The sequence below is a fragment of the Dermacentor variabilis genome, chromosome 3, assembly GCF_050947875.1.
Source record: "Dermacentor variabilis isolate Ectoservices chromosome 3, ASM5094787v1, whole genome shotgun sequence".
NCBI classification, from domain to species: domain Eukaryota; kingdom Metazoa; phylum Arthropoda; class Arachnida; order Ixodida; family Ixodidae; genus Dermacentor; species Dermacentor variabilis.
In genome coordinates this window covers 57,698,186-57,725,388 of record NC_134570.1, presented here as the reverse complement: position 1 = coordinate 57,725,388, position 27,203 = coordinate 57,698,186, and the positions used below count along the sequence as shown (strand labels likewise).

At 48.8% G+C, this 27,203-nt stretch overlaps 1 protein-coding gene across 4 annotated transcripts in view; it reads right to left on the bottom strand.

Annotated features, from left to right (window-relative positions):
• Rbp (RIMS binding protein) overlaps positions 1 to 27,203 on the bottom strand; it is a 456,906-nt gene that overhangs the window by 227,070 nt on the left and 202,633 nt on the right. For all 4 annotated transcript variants that reach the window (XM_075685259.1, XM_075685260.1, XM_075685262.1 and 1 more), the window contains exons 3-4: positions 13,857 to 13,943; positions 8,844 to 8,945 (exon numbers count right to left, since the gene is read on the bottom strand). In XM_075685259.1, coding sequence (XP_075541374.1) covers positions 8,844 to 8,945; positions 13,857 to 13,943 — 189 coding nt within the window. The remainder of the gene's footprint in view (positions 1 to 8,843; positions 8,946 to 13,856; positions 13,944 to 27,203) is intronic.

Genomic DNA, 27,203 nt, shown 5'->3' with positions numbered 1-27,203 from the left:
TCGAGCAAACACCGGCAGCGACACTGAAAGCTCGCTCGATATGCGCACTCGAGGGAAGGACTGCGCTGCCCCTTGCAACGCACGAAAACACTGCGCGCAAGACGGTGGTCGCTCAGTGCCGCCATTGTCGCGTCTGGATCCTCCATGAAGCGCAGCGCCTCATTATTGCTGCGACTTGGTGAGAAGGCGCTCCCGATAGCACCATTGAAAAGCCGGACACATTGCCCGTAGGTGATCTTTCTGGCTATCACATCGAAAGTATAGGCCTTCGCTATCGAGCAGCGCTGGACGAGTTCGTGGACCGAACATCCCGTGGAGCAGTAGGCTAAGGAAACACATATACTGCCGCCGCCAGGGTTTGGCTGCCCGAACGCGCGCATCCGAGAAGCTGCTGCGTGGTCCCATCGCGGACGTTCTGTTGCACGTCTCACCAGATTCGAACGCTCAAAACTGCGTCATCTGTCACAGGCAGTTTCGCCAATAAAGTGGCTATAGTCACATGCAATTCGTTACCGAGAGGAAAAAAGGGGAAAGAACGGTAGTTGTATTACAGTCAATTTTACGGAGTAAAAAAAAAAAAAGAAAATCAAACAATTGCAGAACTACAAACAAATATAATTGATTCCGAGCAATTACTTGTGCGTCATTCGTTACGTACGAGCTTGACGGCGATCTATCAAAATTAGAAGCGTCGTTCCACTGCAAAAGAGAAATTCGCATTTGCCGTGGATCCCGTGTCCGGTCAACCTCCGGCGCCGACTGCAGCTCAGTTTCGACAGCGGAGACAGGCGTCGCGCCCCTCCCTGTGACAACTGCCACCACTCGGGTCTCGTCGTTCTCTTCTATGTGATCGCTCTACGTGTACAAACCTAATAGCAAGATGAATCTCCTCGTCGTCCAAAATGTTTACGTAACAGACTGCGAGACGGCGCCCGTCGTGGCGCGAGCCAAATTTAGACTCCTGTGCAAGCCAAGCCAATCCCGTAAGCGCACAAGCGGTACACGTGCCGTACTATCGGCGCCCGTCGACGTGGGATTGCTGGCTTGAATGTTCGTCGCCCTGAGGCAGGTTCCCGCGCAGTTGCCTCATACATTCCGCCGTCTGTCAATGAGCCGAATTTAGCTCTCGGCTCGGACTATAAGCAGTGCGTCGCTGAACGCCGTCGGTTCCCGAAGCCACAGCGCGCGCGGCGCTTGTTTCTCCATTATGTTCGGCAGGGCATTTCCCTTTGCTCTTGCGCTATATGCAAACGTGTTACGCTGAGAGTGAAACTGCTTCGAGCTGCGTTCCGCGCCGCTGAGCGCGCCAGTTTCGTAACAGTGTCCGCCGCCGTGCAGACGGGTGGAGTTCGGTGAAGCCCATGACGTGGGACTCGATCACCGACAGCTGCACGGCGTTAACGTTCAGTGATGCCCTGTCGATCATGCGCAGAACTGCTTATAACTTTGATCTAAATTGTCCTGTAGATTGAGGAGAAGAAAGATGGTGCTATAGTTACAGGCGGATCCAGCCTTGCCAACAAAGGCAAGCCGACAATTGTTCTTGTCCGTGTGACAGATTTGTCGTCCAGGTTTTTGAGCGTTTTGTTGCACCGGTTGAAAGTGGCTACCCGTTCGGCGTAAAGCGGGCAGGCCGGGCCCACCGTGTCAAACGACGACGCAGTTTACGCGTTCCATTACGATAGCATAAATCTGTGGGGGGAGACCTGGACGAGAACCGCGTCCCTCTCGTTTGAAAAGGAGGCGGTGGCCCATGTCCCGTGCTGGCCATCGCGCCGGCACCATACGCCAATTAAACATCCATCTGCAGCTATAGCAATAGCCCTCGTCTAATTTGGGCATGAAAGGAAAATATCAGGCCCAGCTGGATTCGCTCCTTACACTTCGATTGTTACTCGTTACCTCTGCGGGTGGAAGAGGATCTATAAGCCAGAAAATATCTTAAACGCTTAAATATGAGCCTCAAGAAGGCTCAAGCAGGCTAGGTGACTGTTTGTCACCACTTCGTTTTAATGGAGGTGCCAATAAATCATCATCATTATCGTCGTCGTCGTCATCATGAGTGGCAATTGCCACTCATGATGACGACGACGACGATAATCATGATGCGTTAACGCAACTAGCTAACACTGCGTGGAAGCCTGTTCTAGTCCCACGGGATTGGGCAGAGTGGACATGGCTAAGCAAGTCTCATTGCACTCAATGCACTCAACAATGAGAGAACATGCCCACTGGGGAAACCTGGTAGAGGGCCGCAGGGGGTGAAGTTCCGAATAACTGGCGCTGTGCACCCCTTTCGGGGGAGGTCCTTGAAGGAGATATAGTATAAGTATGCGCCGCGAGCTGCCGTGTCTTGAACAGATATTCTCGGTCGCGCAGTGAAGTATACCGCTTGTGTGCTGTGCGCACGGAGAGAGATTATGGTCTATTTGTGAGAATACGGGTCTTAGCGAGACTTCGTATAAAGTTGCGTGCATGTGTTCATGGTGGTCGCGTCCATTCACGTTATGCCAGGCGTAGCGTGTAAGACCTGAAACTAGGTGAACCTCCTCAGTTCCCATACAAGACACCCCTCTGCCTTCCTTCTTGCGTGCGCAGATGCGCGCGCGTGTTAGTGTCTGTGCATGCGCGCCTGGCTAGCTTGTGTATACGCGTGCGCGTTTGTGCGCGTGAGTTTTTACTCGAACGCTCTAGAGGCGGGAAAGAGAACGCCGTTAATCAGACGCCCGTAACAACAACAAAGTAAAATAAACCAACCCTTCGTCCGCACAAGCTGGGGAAGAATCAGTCTCTTCCTCCCAACAGGTTGCCTGGAAACGTCTGGCGCACTCTTCCCGATGGTCGAAGATGAGACGTGCGTGCTATGCACAAGACGTCCTAACTTTTTTTTCTACTTATAAAGCCGGATACGACGTCCACTATCAACGCGCTTGCTTCTTTCTTCTGTCTTATCATAAAACATCTCCCGAAGGACTGTGGGAGTCATTCGACAAGCGAGTGTTTGCGTGACACCGCCGCCTGTACGACGGCATACATACATGCGCTCACGTGTGTACGTCACATGCCGTGCAGACGGTCGCCGGCCGGTAAGGCGACTGCGGACTAATGGACCGGAGCCAGAGCACGCTATGCACAGTCCGGAAAGCGGTAAGCGCGCCAGCGACGACTTACCCCTTTCCGTACGCTGTTTACTCTCGCAAAAAAAAAAGCATATTGATAAGAGTCTATAGATACATTACGAAGTGAATTTCATTTTTCTAATTTATTACATTGCTTATCAAGTGCATGCGAACTTATAAACTCTTAATTAATTGAATTATGGGGTTTTACGTGCCAAAAACCACGACCTGATTTTGTTCATCGCTAACTAAAATCATTCTGTACTTTCTTGTCGAATTCTGACTGTACACTAATTCTGTAGAATGCCTACAGAAAAACCTGCGACGTTAAGCCCTTTGGTTGAGTGCACACTTTCTGTCGACTTTCCGCTGTGGTGGCCCAATGGCTACGGCGTCTTGCCGCTAAGCACGAGGTCGCGCGTTCGATACACGATGGGCCTCATTACCGAGTTCGATATTCGAAGTGCCCCTTTGCCAACCCTGCAGGTACGCCGATGTGGTTCAACTTACGTGAAACACCCTGTACATGTCCATCACTTCTTTTCCCCAAAATTTATTTCGACTGGTTCCAGTTGTATAACTATCGAGGGTATTCTAGCAAGTCCACTCGACAGCTCCTTTAACTTCGGGACCTTCCTACTGCCGGTGACTTTCGTTTTCATGCAGTATAATGCTGCGCCATAACCGGCATAAAAAATGAACTTGCACCGGTAAAGAGATATGACCCCCCCCCCTCCAAAAAAAAAACAAAAAAGAAACAGAGCGGTCTTGAACTTTGTAGACGACCACAGAGTCCTCAAATACATTTCAGGAAGGTAGATGCACGTGCAGCCATTATCCGACGCCGGTCTTGCCGCCGCTTCGCCATGCCTAACGATTGGCGCATGCCGGCAATAGAATTCGGAGCTGCGCCACTACGATGCCGTTAGCCGAACAGCGGAGTTCGCCTTCGTTCGTTCCGAGCAAATGGAGGGCCGCAGTGAATGGGGAAAATGGCGTGAGCGGGCATGTAAGTTGGCTAACGCGCTTTGCCTAAAGCAAGGGCAAGTCGGCGCCCCACGTGACAAGCGGGATATGCCACTGCACAGCGGCGCTGTGTGGTAATGCAGCGCACACGCGCATGCGGCTTTTACGCGAAACGCTACACGAAGCGCACGAACCCGGGATTTCCGAAGAGCATCTCAATATGCGTTCGAATCTTTTTGCTAACAGCCAAAGATAAAAAAAAAGAAAATCAGTGGCTCCCACCCCATATGCGGCATCGGTAATAAACGAAGGTTGCTTTGATGTACCGAAACAAAAAAATTAAAAAGAATGTAAGGAACAGCTCAGACGACAGGACTACGAGAAAACCTGACCATCGCCCATGTTGACTACTCGTAGACATGGGGCCCTATAACGTAAGACTATGACAATCTGTTTTTATTCCAATCTCCTGACGTCAAGTTTACGTAACTGCCAGCGCAACCACCGGGCGGTGACCCGCAGCGGTGTCTGAATAGCCCATTCAAACGCTCTCCTCGTTTGTAGGATGTCACTTTTGTTTGCTTCAAAAACGAATATCATTGTCTACATTAAGCTGTTTTTTTCTTATCTAATTGGCTGACAAGAGGTGAGGAGCCCACTTGAGTGGAGAGAGGGTTTCGATGGGGCCGAGCCAGCGCAGTGGAAATAGACAACCGGATGAGGAGGGGGGTGCCAGCGTCAGCCATCGGTCCGCCATCCCTGACTTTGCTTGCGGTGGCTGAACGAAAATCGCGGCGGCGTGCAACGGAAGGTTAAGAATGCCGCTTACACGGATCCTCAGCAAAGAGGAGTTGGCAGAGGGATGTCGTATACATGCTGAAAGGGCTCGATAACGCTACACACCCACGCAAAAAGTTTTAATGGGGGTGGCCCGAAAATTTTTGACCAATCGTGAAGGACTGATAGGAAAAATGGAATAGAAAACTTTGGAATAGCCCCACGTTATAGCGTCCCCAGTCTGTTTAAATTACGTAACCACCGACGCAAGCGTCGGGCTGTAACCCGACGCGTTGTTTGAAAAGGCCAATCAAACGCGCTCCTCCTTCATACGAGGTCACTTTTTGCTCGCAAAAAAAAAAAAGCGAATAGCATTGCCTACATTGAGCGGATTTTCTAATCGAATTGGCTGACAAGAGGCGAGGAGCCCCGTCAAATGGAGAGGGTTTCAATGGGGCCGAGCCAGCACAGTGAAAGCAGATAACCGGATGAAGAGGGTGGTGCCAGCGTCTGCGATTGATCCGCTTCCCCTTACTTAGCTAGCTTGCGGTGGCTGGCCGAAAATCGCGGCGGCGTGCAACGGAACGTTAAAAACGCCATCAGAACGGATCCTCAGTAAAAAAAAAAAAAAGTAGGCAAAGTGATGTCGTATAGCTGCTGAAAGGGCTCGATAACTTTATACTGCCACGAAAAAATGTTTATTATAGTTAAATAAGTCCATGCTGCCCGACCGCTTCGAGCAGCTAGTGTCACAGCAATCGACGGCCAGCCATATTCTATTTTTTTTCGGAACAGGGCAGTCGCCGCCTAGTGACGCGATAGCTTTAAGAGTCTCGTGACCCTCTAGCTTTCTCCCTCCTACCCTCTCTCTCCTTTACTCCCATCTCCCCCACCCTGCGGGCGCTGAGCCGTGCTCCTGCAGGGGTTGCAGGAGATAGTGCTAGCCTTCCCTCCTTTCCCCACAAGAACCACTTCTCTCTCGCAGAAAAACCGGCGCAAGCGTCGGCGTCCCGGGCGCGACGTCGCTTCGACAAAAAGATTTTCGAACCTTCCATACCCAGGCCTCCCATATGACGCAAGGAAGTTACTGAACTAGAGTTTCTCAAGCTATAATACGTAGAAAAATCGTAAAGTACGACTTACACACAACCTACAGACATGATAGCGTCGAATTGTTATTTGACTATACGAGAAAAAATAATTCTGTCACGCGAAAACTCAGAGAAACCCCTTTCCCAGCGTTTCTACCATTCAAATATTATTAATAAAGATGTTTTACTCTCTCTCCGGAGCAGAGTTCGTGTGAGTGAATCCAATCATAGTGCATTTAACATTGAAATCAGGCGCCAATGGGCTACGCGATCGAACGCCATAGAAAATTCGAGGGAGATGTTATCAATCTGTACATTACGGTCCGTGTCTAAATGCAGGTCAGTTGTGAATTCTAAAAGCTGCGTCTCGCATGACACACGTGCCCAAAGCCCCTCGATCAACGCACGCTCTGGTCATATTCTCATCCATTGACTTCTTTCTTTCCACTCTCTCTCTCTCTCACGCACACCTATCGCATCCCCTTGCCCCTCCCCCAGTACAGGGTAGCCAACCGAAGATAATCTCTGGTTAACCTCCCTGTCTTTCCTTTTTCTTCCTCTCTCTCTCTCTCCTTTCCATTCGGCTTCTTTTGTGGGCCGGCTTCTTCACCTATCCGTAGCGGACTCCAATTTTCTGTCGCTCAATTCGCCACGTCTTGCTTCTTGTTCCGCCTCTCTGTTCGGACGCCTATCCAGTGGGGATAGGTGTCCGAGAAAGTTCACGTACCCAGTGACCCAAGTTGTTTACTTGGCAAGCAAGCAGTCAGCTCCCACAAGGTGGGGGAAAAGGTAAAGATAGGTTCGCTTTAAAAACAGACTCTGATCACAAACAACAAAATATACACGATATTTCGGCCCCATACGGGAGCCTCTTCACAATGGCATTGTAAAGTCGGCTTCCATGCAGAAGCCGAGACGACGTTTGTTGTTGTTGTTGTTGTTGTTGTTGTTGTTGTTGTCGCCGTCGGCGGCGGCGGCGGCGTCTATTTTACCTTTGAGTACAAAAAAACCGGAACACATGAGATTTTTCAAAACCTTGAATTCTTCCTTTGTTAGTGTCGCTTCTACTCTATACACAACGGTTTTGCATTTTTCGAAACCTGCTGACCGCGGCTTATGGTTAAACGGCAGGCGTTGCTTTTCTCTACAGGCCAACCGTACTTGACGATTTATGCAGGAAACTTTTGATTATGCGCTCTGCGATAGTGATGTGGCTGCAATATAGGTACCAAGTGATGTCCGTTAACCCGGTTTAAAGCACAATAGATTAGTATAGCGTAAGGGGCAAGGAGGCAGGCGTCCCGTCCTCAACGTTTCTCTTTTTTTAATGCGTGTGCATTTTTGAAACTGTGCTGGTGCGCGACAGCACGCTTGCGAAATCAAGATGGCACGAGCGGAAAGGAAACCGCTTTAATCTGTGGCAGGCGTTGAAAGAGCGGCACCTAAGGCAGATTCCTTCTCTTCCAATTGAACGGTAGAACAAACGCGCAGATGTGTAATAATAATAATAATAATAATAATAATAATAATAATTAAACTACAGGGTCAACCAAGTGTCGATGCTAATGAAGGCAAGGTCGACGTAAATTCTAGTACAAATGATCCTATGATTAAATATTGATTGCATATCTACATTTTACCCGTTTCCTGTGTATTATTCATGTCCGTTATTCACTTATCCGGTATTTTAGTCGTGTCTTATTTAACGCGCTAAAATGTCGACCTCGTCTGTTTCAGCGTCGACACTTGATTGGACGGGGGCAAATGGAACACACACGCGAGCACAGTGCTTTCTTTCCCTCCGTGCGTGTTAGTTCGCGCTGCCTCAGTCAAAGATGCATTGCCATCTCGCCCAGCAAACCGCCCTTCTGATTAACGCTTTCTTCTTTCGGCCCTACTGTGTGCGATCTGTACTGTGTTCTAACGCTTCTCCCTTCGAAGATGGGAGGTGGCGGGTTCAAACACCTTCTAGTGTAGAAACGGCGATTGCGTGCAGCTGTACTTGGCGTCTCATCGTGGAGCGCACAATTTGCGGCATGGCGAACTGGCCATGGATGTGATAGATAATTGTGGAGGCTGTTCGACGCGGCGTCACTTTAATTCCGGCTGCAGAGTCGAAACTGGGCAGAACAACGTGCGTAGTGTACTGTGTTCTACTTTAGCCTTTAGATTTGTCCTGTTGCTCTTCCTTTCCTCTCTCCTCCCCTCCTTCCTACCTTCCATTTCTGTGTTGCTGTCACCTCCCTTCAGGAGAGTAGGCAGGCGTTGTTCCCCTTCCGGTTGCAGTTGCCAGCCTGCTCGTCGCTTTCCCTTTCCTGTTAACTGTGTATAGGTGTATATGTGTTCAAAACAAAGAGCAATAATTCGGCCGATCCCGGAGATATTGCAGGCCATGCTGCAATGTTGTTAGCTTTCGACTACATTGGCACTAATTATGTCCGCAACGTTAATTTTACCTACTCGACAAGTAATTCTCGCTTCTTTATCTCCTCGAAAACTGCATTTTGATACCTTTTGCGACTGGCTTCGACGCTCTGGGTGCACGAAAGGGACGCTTTTTTTCTTTTTTTCTGGAAGTGGATACAAGGTACTCAGGTCCCAGATACACCAAACACGCGTGAAGTCAGCAAAGAATGGTTTTGTACTGAATAAACCACTCGTGTCCTACATGTCGTCACAACATGCACGTATTTGGTTCTGGCATGTAGCGCCATGCATATTGTCACCTGAACGAGACGCGTCGCCAATTCGCTTCCGTTCTGTCGTGACAGAAACATTCACAGACTGCTCAATGTCAACTTTGGTCACCTAGCATGTTCTGTGCAGAGGGTTACTTGACGTAACAAGCTGCAGTGACAACACGGGTATATGCTGCACGTCTACTACTTACTTGGTGCAGGTGAGCCACTTGACGTTCGAGCTGAAGCCTTTCTTTCGCTGACTGCTTGATCATATGCTGGAGTTCCCCCACGTTTTGGTACAGCAGGCAGTTCTGCGGCAACAACAGTCGAGAAAAAAAAAAAAAGACAGCGGAGTTTTACGATCGAGGCATGTGGGTGCAAGAAGAGCTCGACCAGTAAGACATTTCAAGCTAGTTAGCAGAAAGCGGTTAATCTATTTGATGTGATATTGGAAAACGAACGCAAGAAACCTGCCGTCGTCGCACTTTCCCGTTACACTGCAGGGCCATGTGCACGGAAAGAACAAAAGCGTGGGTGTGCGCGCGAGTTTTCTTCAACAGTGTTAGCGGTGCAGTCAGCGTTAGAGAACGGTACAGGAAATTTGGTTAATTGCAACTATTGTATTATTCCGCGATCACATGTGCCGAAGGTGAACGAAGGCGCAGACAACCCAGAATCGAACTTGGCAACGCTGATAACAGGGCCGTTGTAAGTGTAAGTCGTAAGTCGAATCGGTTCGCCAAACAGTGGAATTGCATCGGCTCCACACTGAATCCTGCCGTCCGCACCAATGGACTTGCACGCCATCAGCCGCGGTAGCTCAGCGAGCATATGGCTTAGCGTAGGTTCGCACGAGGTCGCAGGTTGAATGCCGGCCACGGCGGCCGCATGTTGACGACCTCGGAATGTAAAAAAGAAACGCACGTGTACCGTGCATTAATTCGGCGCACATTAATTAGAACCCCATGCCATCACTGCCCTACCGCGTCCTTCATAAAGCCACTGTTCTCGGGATATCACACCCGACAACTTAATTTCGCAAATGAAGTTTACATTAACTCTCTATTAGCTCTCCTCGGCACTGCATGGGATCAGTATTGGCAGTACGTCCTACCTGCACGTCACAGTGCTTCCACGCCACTTGGGACGAGTGTTTTCACAAAAAGAGATGCGGGATGTGTGTAGTTCGAGCGATTTTCCAGTATGCGCTCGCCGCTAGACTTGCTCATCGCAAACTGCATGTCGCCTTGGCCTTTGTAGTCCAAAGAAACAGCCGCAACCTTCACCGGTCTCTTCCAGTTTTCATCATAGTACGATTCTCCGCCTCTCTCAATTTGCTCGTGCATTTAGTCACGCTAAGGAGACATCGTCTAAATGTTAGTTTGCTTTAAGCCACGACGATATGCGTGCCCTCGTGCGGCAAAAGATATCAGGATGCTTCTTTCCCATGAATTTCTGCACAAATTTATACCTTGCAATGTCTACTGCCACTTTTCCGTGAACAGATGAAAGAAAAAATAGGCGCGTTTTCATGTTATTTTTTACGCTATTTACAGAGAGCTCCGTACTATTTTGCGTAGTTTCCTTCAGCTTGTCACGCTCAGTTATCGTTTATGCTACGCTGAGTTTGATACCTCAAGATTCTCGTTTAGGCTCTGCAAACAACGAATGAGCGCATAGTTTCGTTTTCGATACATTGGAGCAAGCGAGTTTTCTGCTGCGAACGAGTCAGCATGTCAGTTCACATTAAATTACCGCTACACTGACTAAGCTTTTTTCCTGTGATAAAATTTCATTGTTTCACGGAAGCAGCGCGAGCCCATAACCGAATGGATATGGCCAGCGCAGTCGAGGACGGCAGAAGACTGGGTGCGACGATGAAATTTGGAAATCCGCGGGCGCTAGATGGAATCGGCTAGCGCAGGACAGGGGTAATAGGAGATCGCAGGGAGAGGCCTTCCTCCTGCAGTGGACAAAATGGACTGATGATGATGATGATGATGATGATGACGACGACGACGACGATGATGATGATGATGATGATGGTGGTGGTGGTGGTGGTGGTGGTGGTGGTGGTGGTGGTGGTGGTAATGGTGGTGGTGTTGGTGGTGGTGGTCAGGCTTGCAGCTGCGGCCACACAGTCCTTGAACTGTGGCGCGAGCCGACGACAGTGCACCGAGAAATTCAACCGTCGCACTCCGTCATCGAAGCCACGCTGCGACAAACTATCGACGCCCTGCGCAGCTGCTACTGTCTGGTTGAAATATCGCCAGTGGCGCTAACAGCTGCAAAATTTATTCAAGCTTTAAGCAGTCTCCTAGCCCTGCACTGCAGTGACCTCTGCCCGCGAAAATGACAGTGCTGTGCTGTGAAGTGCGCACATGCGCGTCGCACAGAAACAACATGCTGTACAGCTCTCATCATTATCGACTTCACCATCCCACCACCATCCTAGTTCCTCTTCACGTACTATCCCTATTGTTCAGCAAATTCTTCCCTCAGCTTGAAGTTGCAGTCCAGAGGCTCTTCACTCAGGCCGACCTCACCAACTGCCAATCATTAAAATTATATTTCTCTCTCTCTCTCTCTTGTACTCTCCATCACCACGAATAAAGGCGAAGTTTTCTCATTTTCCTCCATGTGGAGCTTCGCTTGGGCATTACAGGATTAAGCATATAAAGTGCTGATAATCGAGTTAGAGTAGGAACGTTTGAGAAAGGTATACTGGGTGTCCCAGCTGACGTTAGTCAATGAGCCCGTGCTGATGGGCTAGTTAGTTATACATGATTACAAAGAATTATTACATTAATTACAAAGAATTATACATCGTTACAAGAATTATTATACATGATTACAAAGAATGATTACAAAGAATGATTACAAAGAATTAGTTAGTCAAGCAGTAATTTTTTTATTAAAAAAAAAAGCACGGCACAAGATAAAATTAGAGACATGCGGTGTTCGGGCGTCAGACCTCTGACGACCGGCCATCTTAGGTCTTATAATCGCATCATGCACCATGCTTTTCTTTTCTGTTTGTTTTTAATGGCTTGCCTAACGTTAGCTGGGACAACCCATAGAGTGATCCTACTTCTTTTACACCCCGAAGCGGAACGTTGGACGTCCGCATAGTGGAGCCCACGGAACCGTAGGGCCACGGTCATACGAAGTTCGAAGGTTTAACGAACAACGCTGAGTTTCTTTCATCGCTTCCTTGCTCGTTTATGTTTCGACGTTGCATCCGCGTTACTAGCCTCGTGATCGGCACGAGGCTTCAGGAGAAGCGAAAAAAAAAAAAAATGGCGAAGCTGCGCGCCGTAAATCGAAATTTTAATACCCCGTCGACATCGCCCCCCCCCTCCCCTCCACGCCACTGTATACTCAGCGCGCCAGTCTCAGATGTCGTCGCTCGCGTACATTGTAGCGTGGTCCCTTCGCGTCTGACGGAAGAAGAAAATAAAAAAAAAAGAAGAACTCGAAGGCGCACAATCGGAGGGCTGACATCTTCAATCGCTGTTAATCTGTTTCTCGATCCCTGTTCGGGCGTCCTCCTTCACATTTCTCGAGCTGTCGCACACCACCACGCATTGCGCATGACGAGGACAAGCCGCCCCCGTACGCTTTGTAAAATTGTCAAATTGGCACCGCCTGCGGATCCGAGTGCGAATCGACGAGCCGGTTGGTGTGGCAGAACGTTTTCCGCACGAATCGGCCCTCCGCCTTCGGCTGCGTGAGTGTGTGTACCCCGATCGGGTTTGCACGACGTAGCGCCCCGGTTAAGTAACGCAGCGGCTTTCTACCCGTCGATACATATAGGACAAAGTTCCGTTTTTTTTTTATCCGAACTTGCGCGTCCTTCGGTCTTCCCAGCCCGTTGGAGACTTGAGCGGGACCTTCTGATTAGCAGACTTGCTCGACGTCACAGTACTTTCCGATTCTTTCACGCGGGTACCCTTTTTGCTCGTTGCGCACTATACAGCTTGGAAGAAAGAAAAAGAAAACACCGATCAAGCAAACAAAAAAAAAAGGAAATAACCGGTACACCACACAAACGTACCCATGCGATGTATAAGACTTGTACGCCATCTTCTGCTTATATAAGGCGCCAAATGGTGCAGAAAAACCCTGTTCGCTCTATACTGCCAAACTACAGCTACGTTTTGTAAATATAGACACAATGAAATCACGTTGGCACTGGCTAATATTATGGCGTCGTGGGCACGATCATGTATATTACACATACTAATATATATATATATATATATATATATATATATATATATTACGACTGGCACCTTCATGATGAACTAATTATATGTCCAGTCCATTTTCCCAGCAGATAGGCTAGATTCATGAAGTGCAAGCCCTTCTTTTTTTTTTCAGAACTGAAACATCATTGCAGTTGCTCAAGGCGTGTACACTGTACCAGTGGAACTCGCTATCGGCATCAATCGATACTATTCAAGGCTGCGGCAAAATCATAAAATCAGTAGCTAACATTGTAGAAACAACAAATCTAGGCAACTTATTTTCGACATGTGCATTGTACTTTATAATCACTGTACTAAATCAATAATCACACAAAATATTTGTCATGACATCCCATCGAACAAATACCGGCTGAAGGTGTCCTTGTCTCTCTTCTTTATATATATGTGTGTGTGTGTGTGTGTGTGTGTGTGTGTGTGTGTGTGTGTGTGTGTGTGTGTGTGTGTGTGTGTGTGTGTGTGTGTGTGTGTGTGTGTGTGTGTGTGTGTGTGTGTGTGTGTGTGTGTGCGTGCGTGCGTGCGTTCGTGTGTGTGTGTGTGTGTTTGTGTGTGTGTCTGTGTGTGCGTAATCGACATCGCAGCGGCAACACCGCAACAAGATCGATGGGCGCACAAAGGCTGCGAAGGCCAAGCGCACCGGCCGCGTCCTCCTTCCGCTAAAAGCTGCACCTGCCGGAGTGCTTTCCAATGTCACGCGCTGTCCAGTTAGTCAGTAGTCGGTCGCGAGAGTAGTAAAAAACGAATCGGCAGGTTGGATACTTCCTAACCGAACTCGATAAGTTCCCTCAGAACGCCAAACGAGTGAGTGAGTGCGTCTCTCCTCCTCGAGGACGCGACCACAAAACGCCACAGTCCGCGGCGTGCTTTCGCCCTTTGCGCGACTCCCACTAAAGCTGAACACGCGCGCACACACACACACAAAAAAAGAACGAATAAACAGGACAAGTTCCCTACCGTGACAATGCGTTCCCGGGCTGTTCTGGACGGCCTCCTCTGGGGTATCAGACTCTGACTTCGTTGCACGTAGCCAAGGGATGGTGCCTGCGAGAAACATAAACAAAGTAAATGAGTAGGCACTAGGAATAGTCGGATCGCCATTTGTTAAAATATACAAGCAGAAAGGCTGCCACTGCATGACGCATTTTGCAGTTTAACGCCTTCTGAGTAGCCACGAACTCCTTTTTGCAAGGAAATTTTTATTATCGATGGTTCGGGGAATGCGTGCCACGAACCATAAACATAACTTTGATAATCAACAGAATGGCGAACGAGACGTTGAGTTTCAAATGATTTTCTTGTACAGCGAGACAAAGCACGAAACAAAACAAACAAACAAACATAAAACGAAACAGACTTGTTAGGTCTCTTCTTCAAGCTGCACTCGTCGTGGTAACCACTTTTCTTTTCTACTCTACAGCTTTACCAGCTGTACAATTTCGCGTGCGAAGTCAACTTTTCAGGGACGAGAAGCTGGTGCGTTTACATCCTTCGATCCTCCTCCAACACGGACGAGGACGAAAGGACGAAACGCGGGGCGGGTCTGGCTGTTGTTTTTTCACTCCACGAAACCGCGAGAACTAACCTACGTTGTTGAGGCACGCATCGAAAAAGCCTGCCGCTCTTGAAATACGTACAGTTCGTGCTCACGAGAGAGCGAGAGAGCGTGCCTGAGTCCCTCTCGGGGCGTGTCTCTCTGGCACGCGTCCGTCTTTTCCTGCCGCTAACAATCGATCGGAGGAGAAGCGGGTGGGACGGGAGGGGGGGGGGGGGGAGGAAGCTAACACGCAGAATCATGTCTTGGTTCCTAAGGCCAAACACGGTCCCCTCGCACACAATTGTCTGGACCACGGTGATAGTGCGGCGCTACGGGGTCTTTAGAGACGGGGTGGTTCACTTGCGCCACCTAGTAGGAGAAGAATTAGCTGTCTCTCTTAAGCGAAGCAATGAAATGATAAAGAAACGGGGAAACGAAAGTGGAAGAGACAACGTCCCGCTGGTGACAGCCGAATCCACAACTCGCGCGTGACGCTTGTGATGTCCTCCCCTCTCCCGCCTCCGTCCGATTTCTTGAGTAACAGCTTTGAAGCACAAGAAAACGCACCACGCACATGCTCCAAACACTCAAGAAAGCAACCCCTTTTCACGCAAGGGCTCCTGCGTGACGCGTATGCGAGTGTTTTCCTGCTCTCTGAAGCTGTTACCAAGAAGCATTTTACCAATTGGCCCAGCCACATGTTCTTCTACAATTGCTTGGAAATATATGCATGCTCAGCATCGAACGGCGTAACTAACAGGACTACTACTGACACGACGTATCGTACTTTTCACTTCTGGCGTCGAGTGAAGGTATTGGACCTCGAAACTCGAGAAAGAAAATAAAAATACCGGCAAGTCACGGAGCGCCCCAACTGATTTACTGTAATAGCTTATCCACTGACCGTCTTCGGTTTCGTTTCCCGGGTGGAGCACATGTCGTGACGTCGTCACACATACGATGGTCACGTGCGAGCAGGACATCTCGACGTCTCGGCGCTCGCTCCGTGTCGATCGGTCGTCCGCTATGCTAGCGCTCACGAATTGCGCGGCCCGATGTGGCGCAGTAGCTGGTCGCGATGTAAAGCTCGCTCTTAAAGCGGTACCACGACAAAAGCGCGCAAAGGCTCATCCAGTGCTGCTTAAAGGATACCTTATGCGACCGGTACAACCAACATTCCCAGGTGCTACATGGAGGCAGGAAGCGATTAACAGCTCGCGGGAGAACAAGGGAAGCCTCAGGCTAGAGCGAAGGCTTGGACAACGGGGACTTACTTCCCTTTTGTGGCGACAACGACGCGGGAAGACGAGTCAACGTGTCGAAAAGTTCGCCCCAGGTCGAGGCTTTCCGTGCGCGGCCACTGTTGATGACTGTGTGGTCGGTGCCATAGGAAAACCGCTGGTATTGTATAAACTGACACCATGATGCAATGGCCAATTGTTACTACGGTGACGGTAGTTGTTATGGCGGTGTTGCTACAAGAGTAGTGTCAGCCTGGCAGTCAGTGCTGTCAGCTTCACTGCGGGGATATATCCACCACTTCCCACAACACGAAAGATGAAACTACGACTTCTCGTCCGCGCATTCACAGCCACAAAAAAGAAAAAGCGAGATCAAGGCGCAACGCCCACTTTCGTGCTATCCGCGGTTTGTTTGGGAAGGTACGCGACTCGCAATACCGTGAGGACGTTGTCCACCCTTTGAATTCGTCAAATACTCTCTTTCCCAGTTCTCTGTCTATTGAAGCACCATACTCAGATGTAATGCAACAGTATTACGTACATAGGTGCAATGGCACGAAATAAACGAGTACACACCTATGGCGCACCCATGCGTAATAGTGTATCGCTTCGCGTCACCCGTCAGAGAGAGAGAAAGATAGAGAAAGGCAAAGAAAAGACAGGGAGGTTAACCAGAGATTGTCTCCGATTGACTACCCTGTACCGAGAGAGGGGCAAAGGGATGCGATAGGTGAGGGAGAGAAAAATGATGAAAAAAAGACGGGAAAGAAACACACATATAAAAAATACAGAACTGTTTCTGAGGGCACTGTAACGCAGTATGCGAAGGCGTTCCTAGTGTTACACAGTGTCACCGTCCCGTCCTACCTCATACAGTGCACATTGAAAATTTGTGACAAAGTCCCGTGTCTTTTAAATAACGCAGCAGTGCCTGCATAGCGGCTCGCGCTAATGTTCGTGTAGGCCAGTTTCCAAGCATGCTGTTTTCCGTTATTGGGCGCTTGTACACAGTTGAGTATAGGGTGGCTGAGAGAGCTGCTCATTGCGGGTTGAAACGAGGGCACTCACAGAGAAGGTGCGCGAATGTTTCGTGGCACCTGCACAAGTCACAAAGTGGGACGTTGGCCATTCCGACAAGAAAGGAGCGTGCATTTGAAAATGATACTCCAAGCCATAGACGTACTAGAAGGGTGCAGTCACGTCGTAGAAGGTCGCGCGGATTACGCAGCTGTAAAATCGGCTCCACGGTATGAAGGCGTGCACTTGGCGATTCGGATGAATTCTACTGATCTAACGTTAGGTCACGCGCAAGCGCGGAAAGTTTCTTTCGCTGCGTCGGCTCCTGAAAGAGAAATAGCAACGCAGTTGACGCCGTCATGAGCAGATCGGGCAGCTGCGTCCGCTCGATCATTGCCATGTATGCCACAATGACTAGGCAACCATTGATATATCGCATCCTTCACCAACTATGCAATGGTGGACTTTTCTGATCTCCGCGACGAGCTGCTCACGTGATCCGTGGCGCGGTGCTGAGAGTCCGGAGGGCTGCCTAGGAATCACAGAAGAACGACCATGAATGAGGTGATTCCTTCGAACGAAATGAAGAGCCGCACGCAGGGCTACCAGTTCAGCAGCTGTCGTTGAGGATACATGTGACGTTTTTAGCTGTATTTTGACGAATCTTGCTGGCACCACCAAAGCAGCAGCTGAACTTGTAGGTGTGACTGGGCCATCGACGTAAACACGAACGCGGTCACTGTGCGCGTCAATTAAAAGTTCTAATGCGGCCTGTTTCAGGGCAAGCGACGGCATGCTAGCTTTCTTCTTGATTCCTGGGATGGTGAGGCGTACTTCAGGTTTCTGTAGGCACCGTAAAGTACGTAAAGAAGAAAGATGGTGAGAAGGTATCGGGCAACGTACCGAATATGCAGCCTGAGAGCGTCGGTGGCTATGTACGTTTATAGTTGGTGATCGCGAGCTATGACAATCGTTGCCGCTGCGGACAAACACTTCGGAAGACCTTAGAGCTTGAGCTTCTAGTGCCTAGCGTACACGCATATTTGTGTTACAGGTGTTACCTAGCACAGGGAGGTTATATCTTGCGAAACCTATGAACAAGGCGTTATAAAGCTGCAGCAGTGACTGCATCGATGTGCCCCGTGGCTTTCCGCCGAGAAATTTGGGGAGGTGTGTTATTTTCGTTAACCTCCTCTTTAAGTATGAAATGTGCGGGCTCCGTGATAGGTCGCGGTCGATAATTGCCCCTAAAAAGGCGTGTTTCCGTACGTTCGTAATTGCTTGCCCATTGAAACTTGCTGAGTAAAGCCTCATTGCCTTCCGAGTGAATGTCTCAACGTAGCATTTCTCTGAAGATGGCTCTAAGTTCTGTTTTCGTAAGTACAGTGATGTTACCGTAGCTCCCTTTTGTAGCCTTGCTCGTACCTTCAGTCGTGTTACAGTAGACGCCAAGATGCAGATGTCAATTACTTGAACTGTGTTGGGCAAGCAGTCTTCTCAGCCCGCAGCGGGTGAGCCGTGACGATTTCGGCACTTGAGCTCCGTTGCACCGCAAGTGTCAGCGTCGTGTAGTTGGGAACAACGTGGGCATCTCGTTGAATTTCGGCAGACAACACTCACGTGTCCAGTTCTTTGACGCCTTCTGCACTGAAGTGGTTTGGGTACGACAGGCCGTGACACGTGCCGAAAGTGGCCGACGTTTACGAGTGATGGATCGCAGTCACCTTTAAAGACGAGCCTTACACAGGTCGAATTGCCAAGGCGCCGAGCTTGCAGTGAGGCAACACCATCTGTCCCAGGTTTAATTAAAATTAGCAGGTCGCTGTCGCTAATCGATGCGTCATTATCATAAACAACACCAGCCGTGGTTTCGTTGTCCTGCGCAATGAGGCAGTGGACATTAATGTTGCCCAGGAGCTTTACTGCAGATCAAAGCATAGATTGCGCATCGGTTATGGACATCAATAGCCAGGAAGTTATTTCGGTTATTAATGCTGATATCTCTGATTTCTCCTGCGACAAGAGCCTCCATAGAAACGGAAATATCTTGTCGATTAAGGCAGTTGAGGCTGTCGGCAGGTGCGTCCAGAACAAAGAAAATTGTGCGCGCCGACGGCCTTCGCTGTGGCATGACAGTTGACTTACTTGACGAAGACGGTCCGCTGATGTTTCGGCTCTTGGTGTTCCGGTGTACCACTATCTCGAAGCCTTCTTCACATGAGGCATCATCGCTTGAGCAGGAGTACAACACAGTGTCTTCGCTGTCAGCGTGACTTGGGGGGCAGTTTCTCTTCCTCGGGCTGCTTCCTGCCGAAGTAATCACGTCGCGCCGGCGTTCTGCAGACTCCACTTCCATTGCCGTGGCAATGGGGGCGGCGTCTCTTAGTGAAAACACGGGGCAGTACGTGCACAGCTCACCCAATTTTGAACGCAGAACCCCAAGCCCGCCATTCGGGGCCTATACTGGTCTCTCATTCTCAGTAGCCGCTGACGGTTTCACTGTGTGCAGACCGACGAGCTTTTCATTCACTGCGCCTCGATACGCACCTTATTCGTGGCACATTCGCCAAATTTCTGCGACCACCTCGTGCCCGCTAAAGGGCGGCACATAATAGAGAGTTTTAGTTGAGCGCGTTTACGCTCCGCTAAGCAGTTAAGCGGAGCGGAAGCGCGAATGCGCATGCGCCGTCCGCTTAGCCGTAAGCGGGCTAGCGGAGCGAGGAACACGGTCCGCTTAGAAGCTGCCTGAGCGGAGCGTGTCTCGCAGTGCTTTGGCTAGCGTTGGCGTCAGAACGAATTGGATTGGATGCAAAAAGCAAGCGCGCTGGCTAACACGTGGCGTTCCCCAAGACGGCGCTTTATTTTGCATTGGATAAAATGGACCGGTAACGCATTACAAGCGCACGTCTAGACACTTCATGGATGAATAGTTATATATATATACATATATACGTTTTACTGTATAAGAGTGATCATAAGGTGTTTTTCTTTTCTTTCATTACCCTGAATTTGGCCAGGCGGCGCTGCAACTACGAAAGGCTCGCTCCGCTACGCTAAACGTGTAAGTAAAACGTGAAAATCGCCCGCCGCTCCGCTGTGGCTTAGCGGGGCAGCTCGGAGCGGAGCGTACCGTAAAGACGCTCAACTAAAACACTCTAATATCAACTTCCCGCAAAGCTTTGAGGGCGCGTGCCCCGTCCCACACATATCGGGTCAGCTTTGAACGTTCTTTTCCCTCCCCTCTCGGTAGAGTGGAAACAAAATGGCGGCGCTCAGAGACAACGCGCAAGCATTGGTCGGCGGGTCGAGCTTCGATCCCGGCCCGCTGGACACCTGTCCGCTCCCACCGGTTGGTCGCTGCACGTGGCGCAGCGCATCCCTTTCTCACCTGTGCTCTGGCGCCGTCTGGGTTGGCGCCGTACAACGTCATCTTACGTTGTCTCAAGCGGAGAATCAATGCACGGCTCTGTCGAAAGGCTATGATTATGCAGATCGGTGTCACGCTATCCCCCTCCATATTGTTCCGTTTTATTTTGATTTTCTTTATCTACAAAAATTCTGCAGGCCCAAGTTAGAGCCCATGCAGGAGGAATCACAAGGATTTACACGAGCAATGACACAAATATAAAAAACAGTAATTCCTCACAGATCAAGAACAGAGGAAGCATATATATATATATATATATATATATATATATATATATATATATATATATATATATATATATATATATATATATAACGTGACACATCAGTGAGCACGTTATGTCAGTGACAATAATGCTCCAAACAACTTAAACATTGCAATACCAAGGCACACCGCATATCAGGTTCTGGCACTGCAGATCACCGAGCTGCTTTCATGCGCTCAAGAAAAACACCACCGCATGGTGTTCCAATGGATCCCGGGACATTGTGGGCTCAACGGTAACGAGATGGCCGATGCTGCAGCAAGGCGCGCCCTCAGCAATGGCCTGCGAACTGTAGTGCCATTCTCCAGACCGGACATCACATGCCTCCTGTCGGAATCAATGAGGAGCGCGACGAGAAGATAATGGGCCCAGCCAGACGCTCGTCATGCCCGCCTTAAATGGCTGGGTCTTGATATGCAATTTCCTGTTCTCCGTGGAATTCCACGTCCTCATGCATGCCTGCAACACAGACTGCGATTAGGCGTCGCCTCAACGCGCAAATACTTACACGTCATTGGACGGACAGAGTGCCCGGACTGTTCAGTGCGTGGCGCTGTAGAGACTAAAGACCATGTGCTCGTGGTGTGCCCTGAGTATGCGCGCGAAAGACTGACAATGGCAGATACCTTGAGACATTTACACAATAGACCACTGTCGGAGGACCTCTTGCTAGGCGCATGGCCACAGAGTTGGCAGACGATAGAGACAATGCGTGCTCTTTCACGTTTATTCGGCGACACGCGTACGGACCAGGACTCACGCTTGTGATACCAGTTATACAATGTGTCCTTCACCTCGTTCCTCCCATTATCATCCCCCATTGTGACCCTTTTTCTCCCCTTCTTCCCCTTCCCTTACGTAGAGTAGCAGGCCGGATGCTTCATTTTCCGGCCGACCTCTCTACATTTTCCAGTCATTAAGCTACTCCTACAAGAAATAAGCGTGATGACTTTTAGGTTTGCCAAGAAACTGTCCGGCAGTGTGATTGGTTTGCCGGTTTGACGTCTCGGCATGCATTAGGGTGCTGATGATGACCTTAGTTGGGATCGTCGTCGTCGTTGTTGTTATTGTTGTTTCAAAATACGCTTCGTTCCATTTCATTTTCTTTCACTGATGGCGCATACCCATTGCGGGGGATACACCGGCAAACACGGATTAGAGGCACGTCATCTATCTCTTATTCTTCTTTAAACGCTCCTTTATTGCATAATATATAAACTGTAGGTAATACGTTATGTGCAATCGTTAGATGGAATGTGATTCACTCTCCATTTATATTTTACTGAGCTCTGCTGTAAATGCTATTATTATTGCGACTACTACTCCACTTATAGAATCAGTTCGGCGGGCTGCTGCAGAAACAATTATTCGTATTCATTCTCAGCAACAAAAGATCCCACTTCGGTATGACCATTGTCATTATACAAGGTGTTTCTTCGTTATTGTTAAGAAGAAGAAGAAACTTTATTAATGAATGGTCCGGCAGTTTTCTGTTCTGGTGGCCTCAGGTGGCGGCTCGATGCCCTTGGACTCGGGCGGCATCTTCGGTTTGCCGGACGGCCCAGAGCTGGTCTCGCAGCCCTGAACTTTTGAGAGCCGCCTCAAGGTCCCCGGCGGCTCCCGCAGCCGGGGCAGCGTCGGGAAGAAGCGAGCTCGAGGCTTCCCGTACTGTGGCAACGGCCGCGATTACGGACGCGTCGCGAACGGAGGCGGTCTCATTACCGTGGTTGCCGGCACATTCCCAAAGCATGTGTCACAGCGTTGCTCTCTGTCCGCAAGCTTTACAGGCATCTGTTGGATATAAACCCGGGTAGCAGTGACGTAGGACGGCGGAGCTAGGGTGGGTGTGTGTCCGGAGCAAGCGTAATGTTACGGCCTCATTCCTGTTTAATTTATCTTGTGCTGGTGGGAATATGCGTCTCTCGAGTCTGTAATGTTGGGTGAGGTCTCTGAACGCGGTCAGGCGATCGCCCCACGCCCATTGTGATTCTTGTTGCTGCATTTCTGTTGTAGTGTCCCGATCCGGCAGATCCGATGCCCCGCTCTCGGGGGCGGAGGCGGCGGCCACATAATCTGCGGCGGCTCGGCGTGTGAGACCTCGAGCCGTGGCGTGGGCCGCCTCGTTGCCCGCGAGCGGCACATCGGTGTGTGCCGGGGTCCAGAGGGGGAAGGCCGTAGAATTTCGGGGTTGCGAGGGCGATGACGGGTCGCCGTCGTCACAAATTTGGAGTATGCGGGCCGCTTCCCGCCAGACGCGACCGCGCGCGAAGCCTCGGATTGCCGCCTGCGAGTCGCTGATCACGATCGCAGCGTTCGGCACCGCGACGAGTGCTAGGGCTATCGCGGCTTCTTCGCCCACCTCCGTGTGTCCCGTGGTCACCGTGGCGTTCGCGAGGCACTTACCCGAGCGGTCTACAACCGCTATCGCGTGTGCGCTTCTCGCTCCTCCATGTGGCGCAGCGTCTACGTACACCGCCTCGTTGCTGTTGCCAAACTTCTTCTGAAGGTCTCTTGCTCGTCTGTTGCGGCTACCGGCGTGGTGCGTCGGTTGTATGTTTTTGGGAAGCGGCGGGATGATCAGGCGGTCGCGGACCGAGGCCGGAACCGCCACCTTTTCTCCATGCTGACTGTGGTACGTAATGCCGAGTGACTCGAGGATGCATCGACCTGTCTTTGAATTAGATAATCGTTCGTATTGCGCAATGTCATGCGCCTCGATTAACTCGTCAAGTGAGTTGTGAAGTCCGAGTTCTAGAAACTCCTCGGTGCTCGCGTTCAGTGGAACGCCGACCGCCCTCTTCAAAGCCTTTCGTATCATGCATTTGACCTTGTTTTTTTCCCACCCTATCCACCTCAGGTAGGGGGCTACATACGTTATGCGGCTTATCGCGTACGCCTGTACGAGACGGATCGCGCAGTCTTCACGCACACCATTGCGTCTATTCGTGATGCGACGCAAGAGTAGGATCGTGTCATCTACCGAACGACGAAGTCTTCGCACCGTCTCTCCTTTATGGCCATTTGCCTGCAGGTGTAAACCCAGGATCCTAATTTTGTCTACGTGCGGTACGGGAGTACCATCTGCCAATGTAACGCGTATTTCAGAGTATTCCCGTTCCTCGTCGCGCAGGGTTTTACGACCTCTCTTTGTGGGTTTGTAGATTAAGGGCTGACTTGGCAGCCGAGCACTCGTGGCCCGTTCCAGGCAAATAATTCTGGACCGCATCTACTCCTGCCTGTAGCGTTCGCTCGACGTCACCGTCACATCCTCCCCCGGGAACCCAGAGGGTGATGTCATCCGCGTAGAGACTGTGATGTAATCCTTCTATTTCTGTTAATTTCTCGGGTAGACCGAGTAGAACTAAATTAAAGAGTAGCGGTGATATGACGGATCCTTGCGGCGTGCCGCACAAACCCGTCTCAAATTCCGGCGATTCCTCGTCGCCGACGACGACGCATGCGCGCCTGCCCGCGAGGAAATTTCTAACGTAATTATACATTCTTTGGCCTAGTCCTAATGCTCTGATTGTTTTTAAGATCGCTTCCTGTTTAACGTTGTCAAAGGCCTTTTTAATATCTAGGCCGAGAATTGCCTTAGTGGAGCTACTAGTGTCGGCTACGATCTGGTGTTTAAGCTGAAGCAATACGTCCTGTGCGGAGAGGTTGCTAACAAAAAATTTCTTCCTTGCATCACACACAACATGAAGCACGATTCCAGTTCTGGAGCTGGATCACTTCCAGAGGCGAACATAATTTGCAGAAGAAATTAAAATAAACATAGTACTAATTAACAAATGTTTACCTAATTAACTATCAAACTAATTACTCTACTGGTCATGGCGAAATTTCCTAATCGTATCCGGTGGCTCAGAAAGTGATATCCACTTGTAACGAATTCTGTTTCGAGATATGCATTCCTAAAGTTTGCGACGAACTGTATTGGTGTTTCTGTAATTTTTTGTCTTCAATCCATGGAAACGGCTTCTGTAAAAAAAAAAGTAAAACAGTGTACTTTTACTATAAATTTGACAGCGCTTATACAGGGTGACCTACGTAATTTGGGCAAAATTTAATAAATATGCAAATTTCACGTGGCTGTCCAGAACCAAGATAGTGTTGTTTGCCGTCGCTTGGGGATATTCAGATTATTTTTTGCACTCCGCCTAATTACATTACAATTACAATTACAACTTAGTCTTGATTACTTCATCAACTTCTCAAATATTGTATTTTGATGAAAATTCTCAATGAGAAAGTTGTAGAGGCAACATGAGAAGCTCCCGATAAATATTTCTGCAGCACAATACGCGCTACATAAAAGTGTTTTTCCGAGCGTGAAAAAAGCCCGCGAATACACGCAAAGTGCCTCGAGCGGGAATTCGCGCGGCAATCTTGCGTGCACTTGCAGGCTTCTTTCACGCTCGGAAAGACACTGTTACGTAGCGCGTATTGGGCAATAGAAGGCTGTGTCGGGAGATTCTCATGTTGCTCTACAATTTTCTTATTGACACGTTCCATCTAATTATAATATTTTAGAAGTTCATTATTTAATAAGGACTAATTAAGTAATTAGGCGGCATACAAGAAATAATATGAGTATCTCCAAGCGACAGCAAACAACATTACTTTGGTTTGGTCTAGTTACGTTGCATTTGCATATATTTAAGGTTTGGCTCAAGAATATTTATTTATTTATTTATTTATTTATTTATTTATTTATTTCATAATACCACTAAAGGTCTCCTAAGGGGTATTACATAGGCGGGACGGATACATGTAAAAATGCGAGCTCTGCGCGCTACCGGAAAAAAACAAAAGTACAGAAAAGTTATAGAAGAAACACAAAAGTTATACAGAAGTACGACGTTTAGCAAAATACACAAGTAAAACAATATAAATAACATTGATAAATGTAAACGCCCGCAGTGTCCTAAATAAAACACAAGCCTTCGAAAGCCTTATAGTCGATTACGAGCCCGATATTGTGGCCATCACGGAAACATGGCTATAACCCGCTATATTCGACCACGAGATTGCCCCGCCAAACTACTACAATCATCCGAAAACACCGACCTTCACGAGGTGGAGGAGTGGCCTTACTGATATAAAACTGTCTTCGCTTTGTCCTTCTTCCCGAGGTGGACAACGCCGAAGCCGTTTTCTGCAAACTGTTCTGCGACGGGACGTCAATTGCAACCGGTTGCGTTTGTCGGAGCGCTTCCTCTGACAGTGCATGCCTTTCAGCAATTCAAGAATATATGCAGCGTCATGTCCATCAATCCAGGATTATTCCTACGGGCGACTTTAACCTTGCTGACATAGACTGGCCCACAATGCATCACACGTGAGAAGCCTCAGCAGTACTAATAGACTTAATGCTAAATTTTAACCTACATCAACTTGTCACTCGTCCTACTCGCGTTCAAAGCTCAACGAAAAATATCCTCGACCTCGTATTTCTTAGCAACCATTTTTCTGCAAGTCAAGCACAAATGGACATTATTGAAGGGACATCTGATCACAGTATACCTATGTGCACGTTCCAGATTGATCATTGTATTACTGCCCTGCCTACAGTAGAAAGTTTGTTAACTTTCATAAAGCAGATGACGCCAGCATACCAACTTATCTGTCGCATGAATTCGATTCCTTTTTGGAAAACGCATCTCAGGAACCTACTGATGTAGATGCATTGTGGCTACATTTTAGGAGCATTGTCCTGCACTGCATAACTAATTACATTCCAATGCAAAAGAAAAAACAGCACCTTAAGAATCCATGGCTCACACGCGAAGTCATCCATGTTAAACGGCACGCAAATCTGCTTCGTAAGACAAGCAAGAATAACCCAAAAGCATCTACAACATTGAAGTTAAAATCTGCAGTTGTGCATTTCAAGCAGAAATTAAAAGATTCGAACCAATACTACTAAAGTGTCACTCTTGCTAGCTTCCTAAAATATAACCCACAAAGATTCTGGAAACGTGTGCGCAGTACCGAGCAGACAACAACCAAACTAACTGAAGAAGAAAAAAGTGCAACGGCAAGTAAACATAACGATTTCTTCAAGTCAGTCTTCACAGAAGACAATGGTACACTTTCCCCTCTTCCACCATCCTGTACGTCAGTGCTTGATCCCTTAATAATAACAGACGCCGCAATCCACAATCCTCTCGTCAACATTGACCCTAAGAATGCAAACTGCCCTGACGATATTCCAAACGCATTCCTAAAAAAATATGCTGAGTGGTGCAGTAGATATCTGGGACACATTTTTCGTAAGTCACTAGCAACTTCTACTCTAACACACGAGTGGAAAAAGGCTAAAATAATACCGATCCACAAGAAAGGAGACAAAATAATGTTGTCAATTTCAGACCCATATCTCTCACCAGAACTTCATGCAAAATACTAGAACACATCATTCTAAAACAAATGACAGTGTTTCTAGAACGCGAAAACATCCCGCTGCATCACTAGCGCGGTTTTCGATCTGGCTTATCAGCCATCACTCAACCAACAGAGGTAGTTCATGACCTTGCTCTTAGTATTAATAATCCTTCTCAAATTGACATGATTTTAATTGACTTATCTGAAGCTTTTGATTGCGTGAGTCACACTAAGCTAATTGCAAAAGCGGAGCAAGCCATCGGGAAGGGAGAAGTTTCTGCTTGGATAACAGCTTTTCTAACACACCGCTCACAATTTGTTATGTTTGACCACATGCCATCTGATGTCGTTCCTGTCACATCTGGAGTACCACAAGGCTGGGTACTCGGGCCGCTGTTATTTCTTATCTTTATTAACGATATAACCA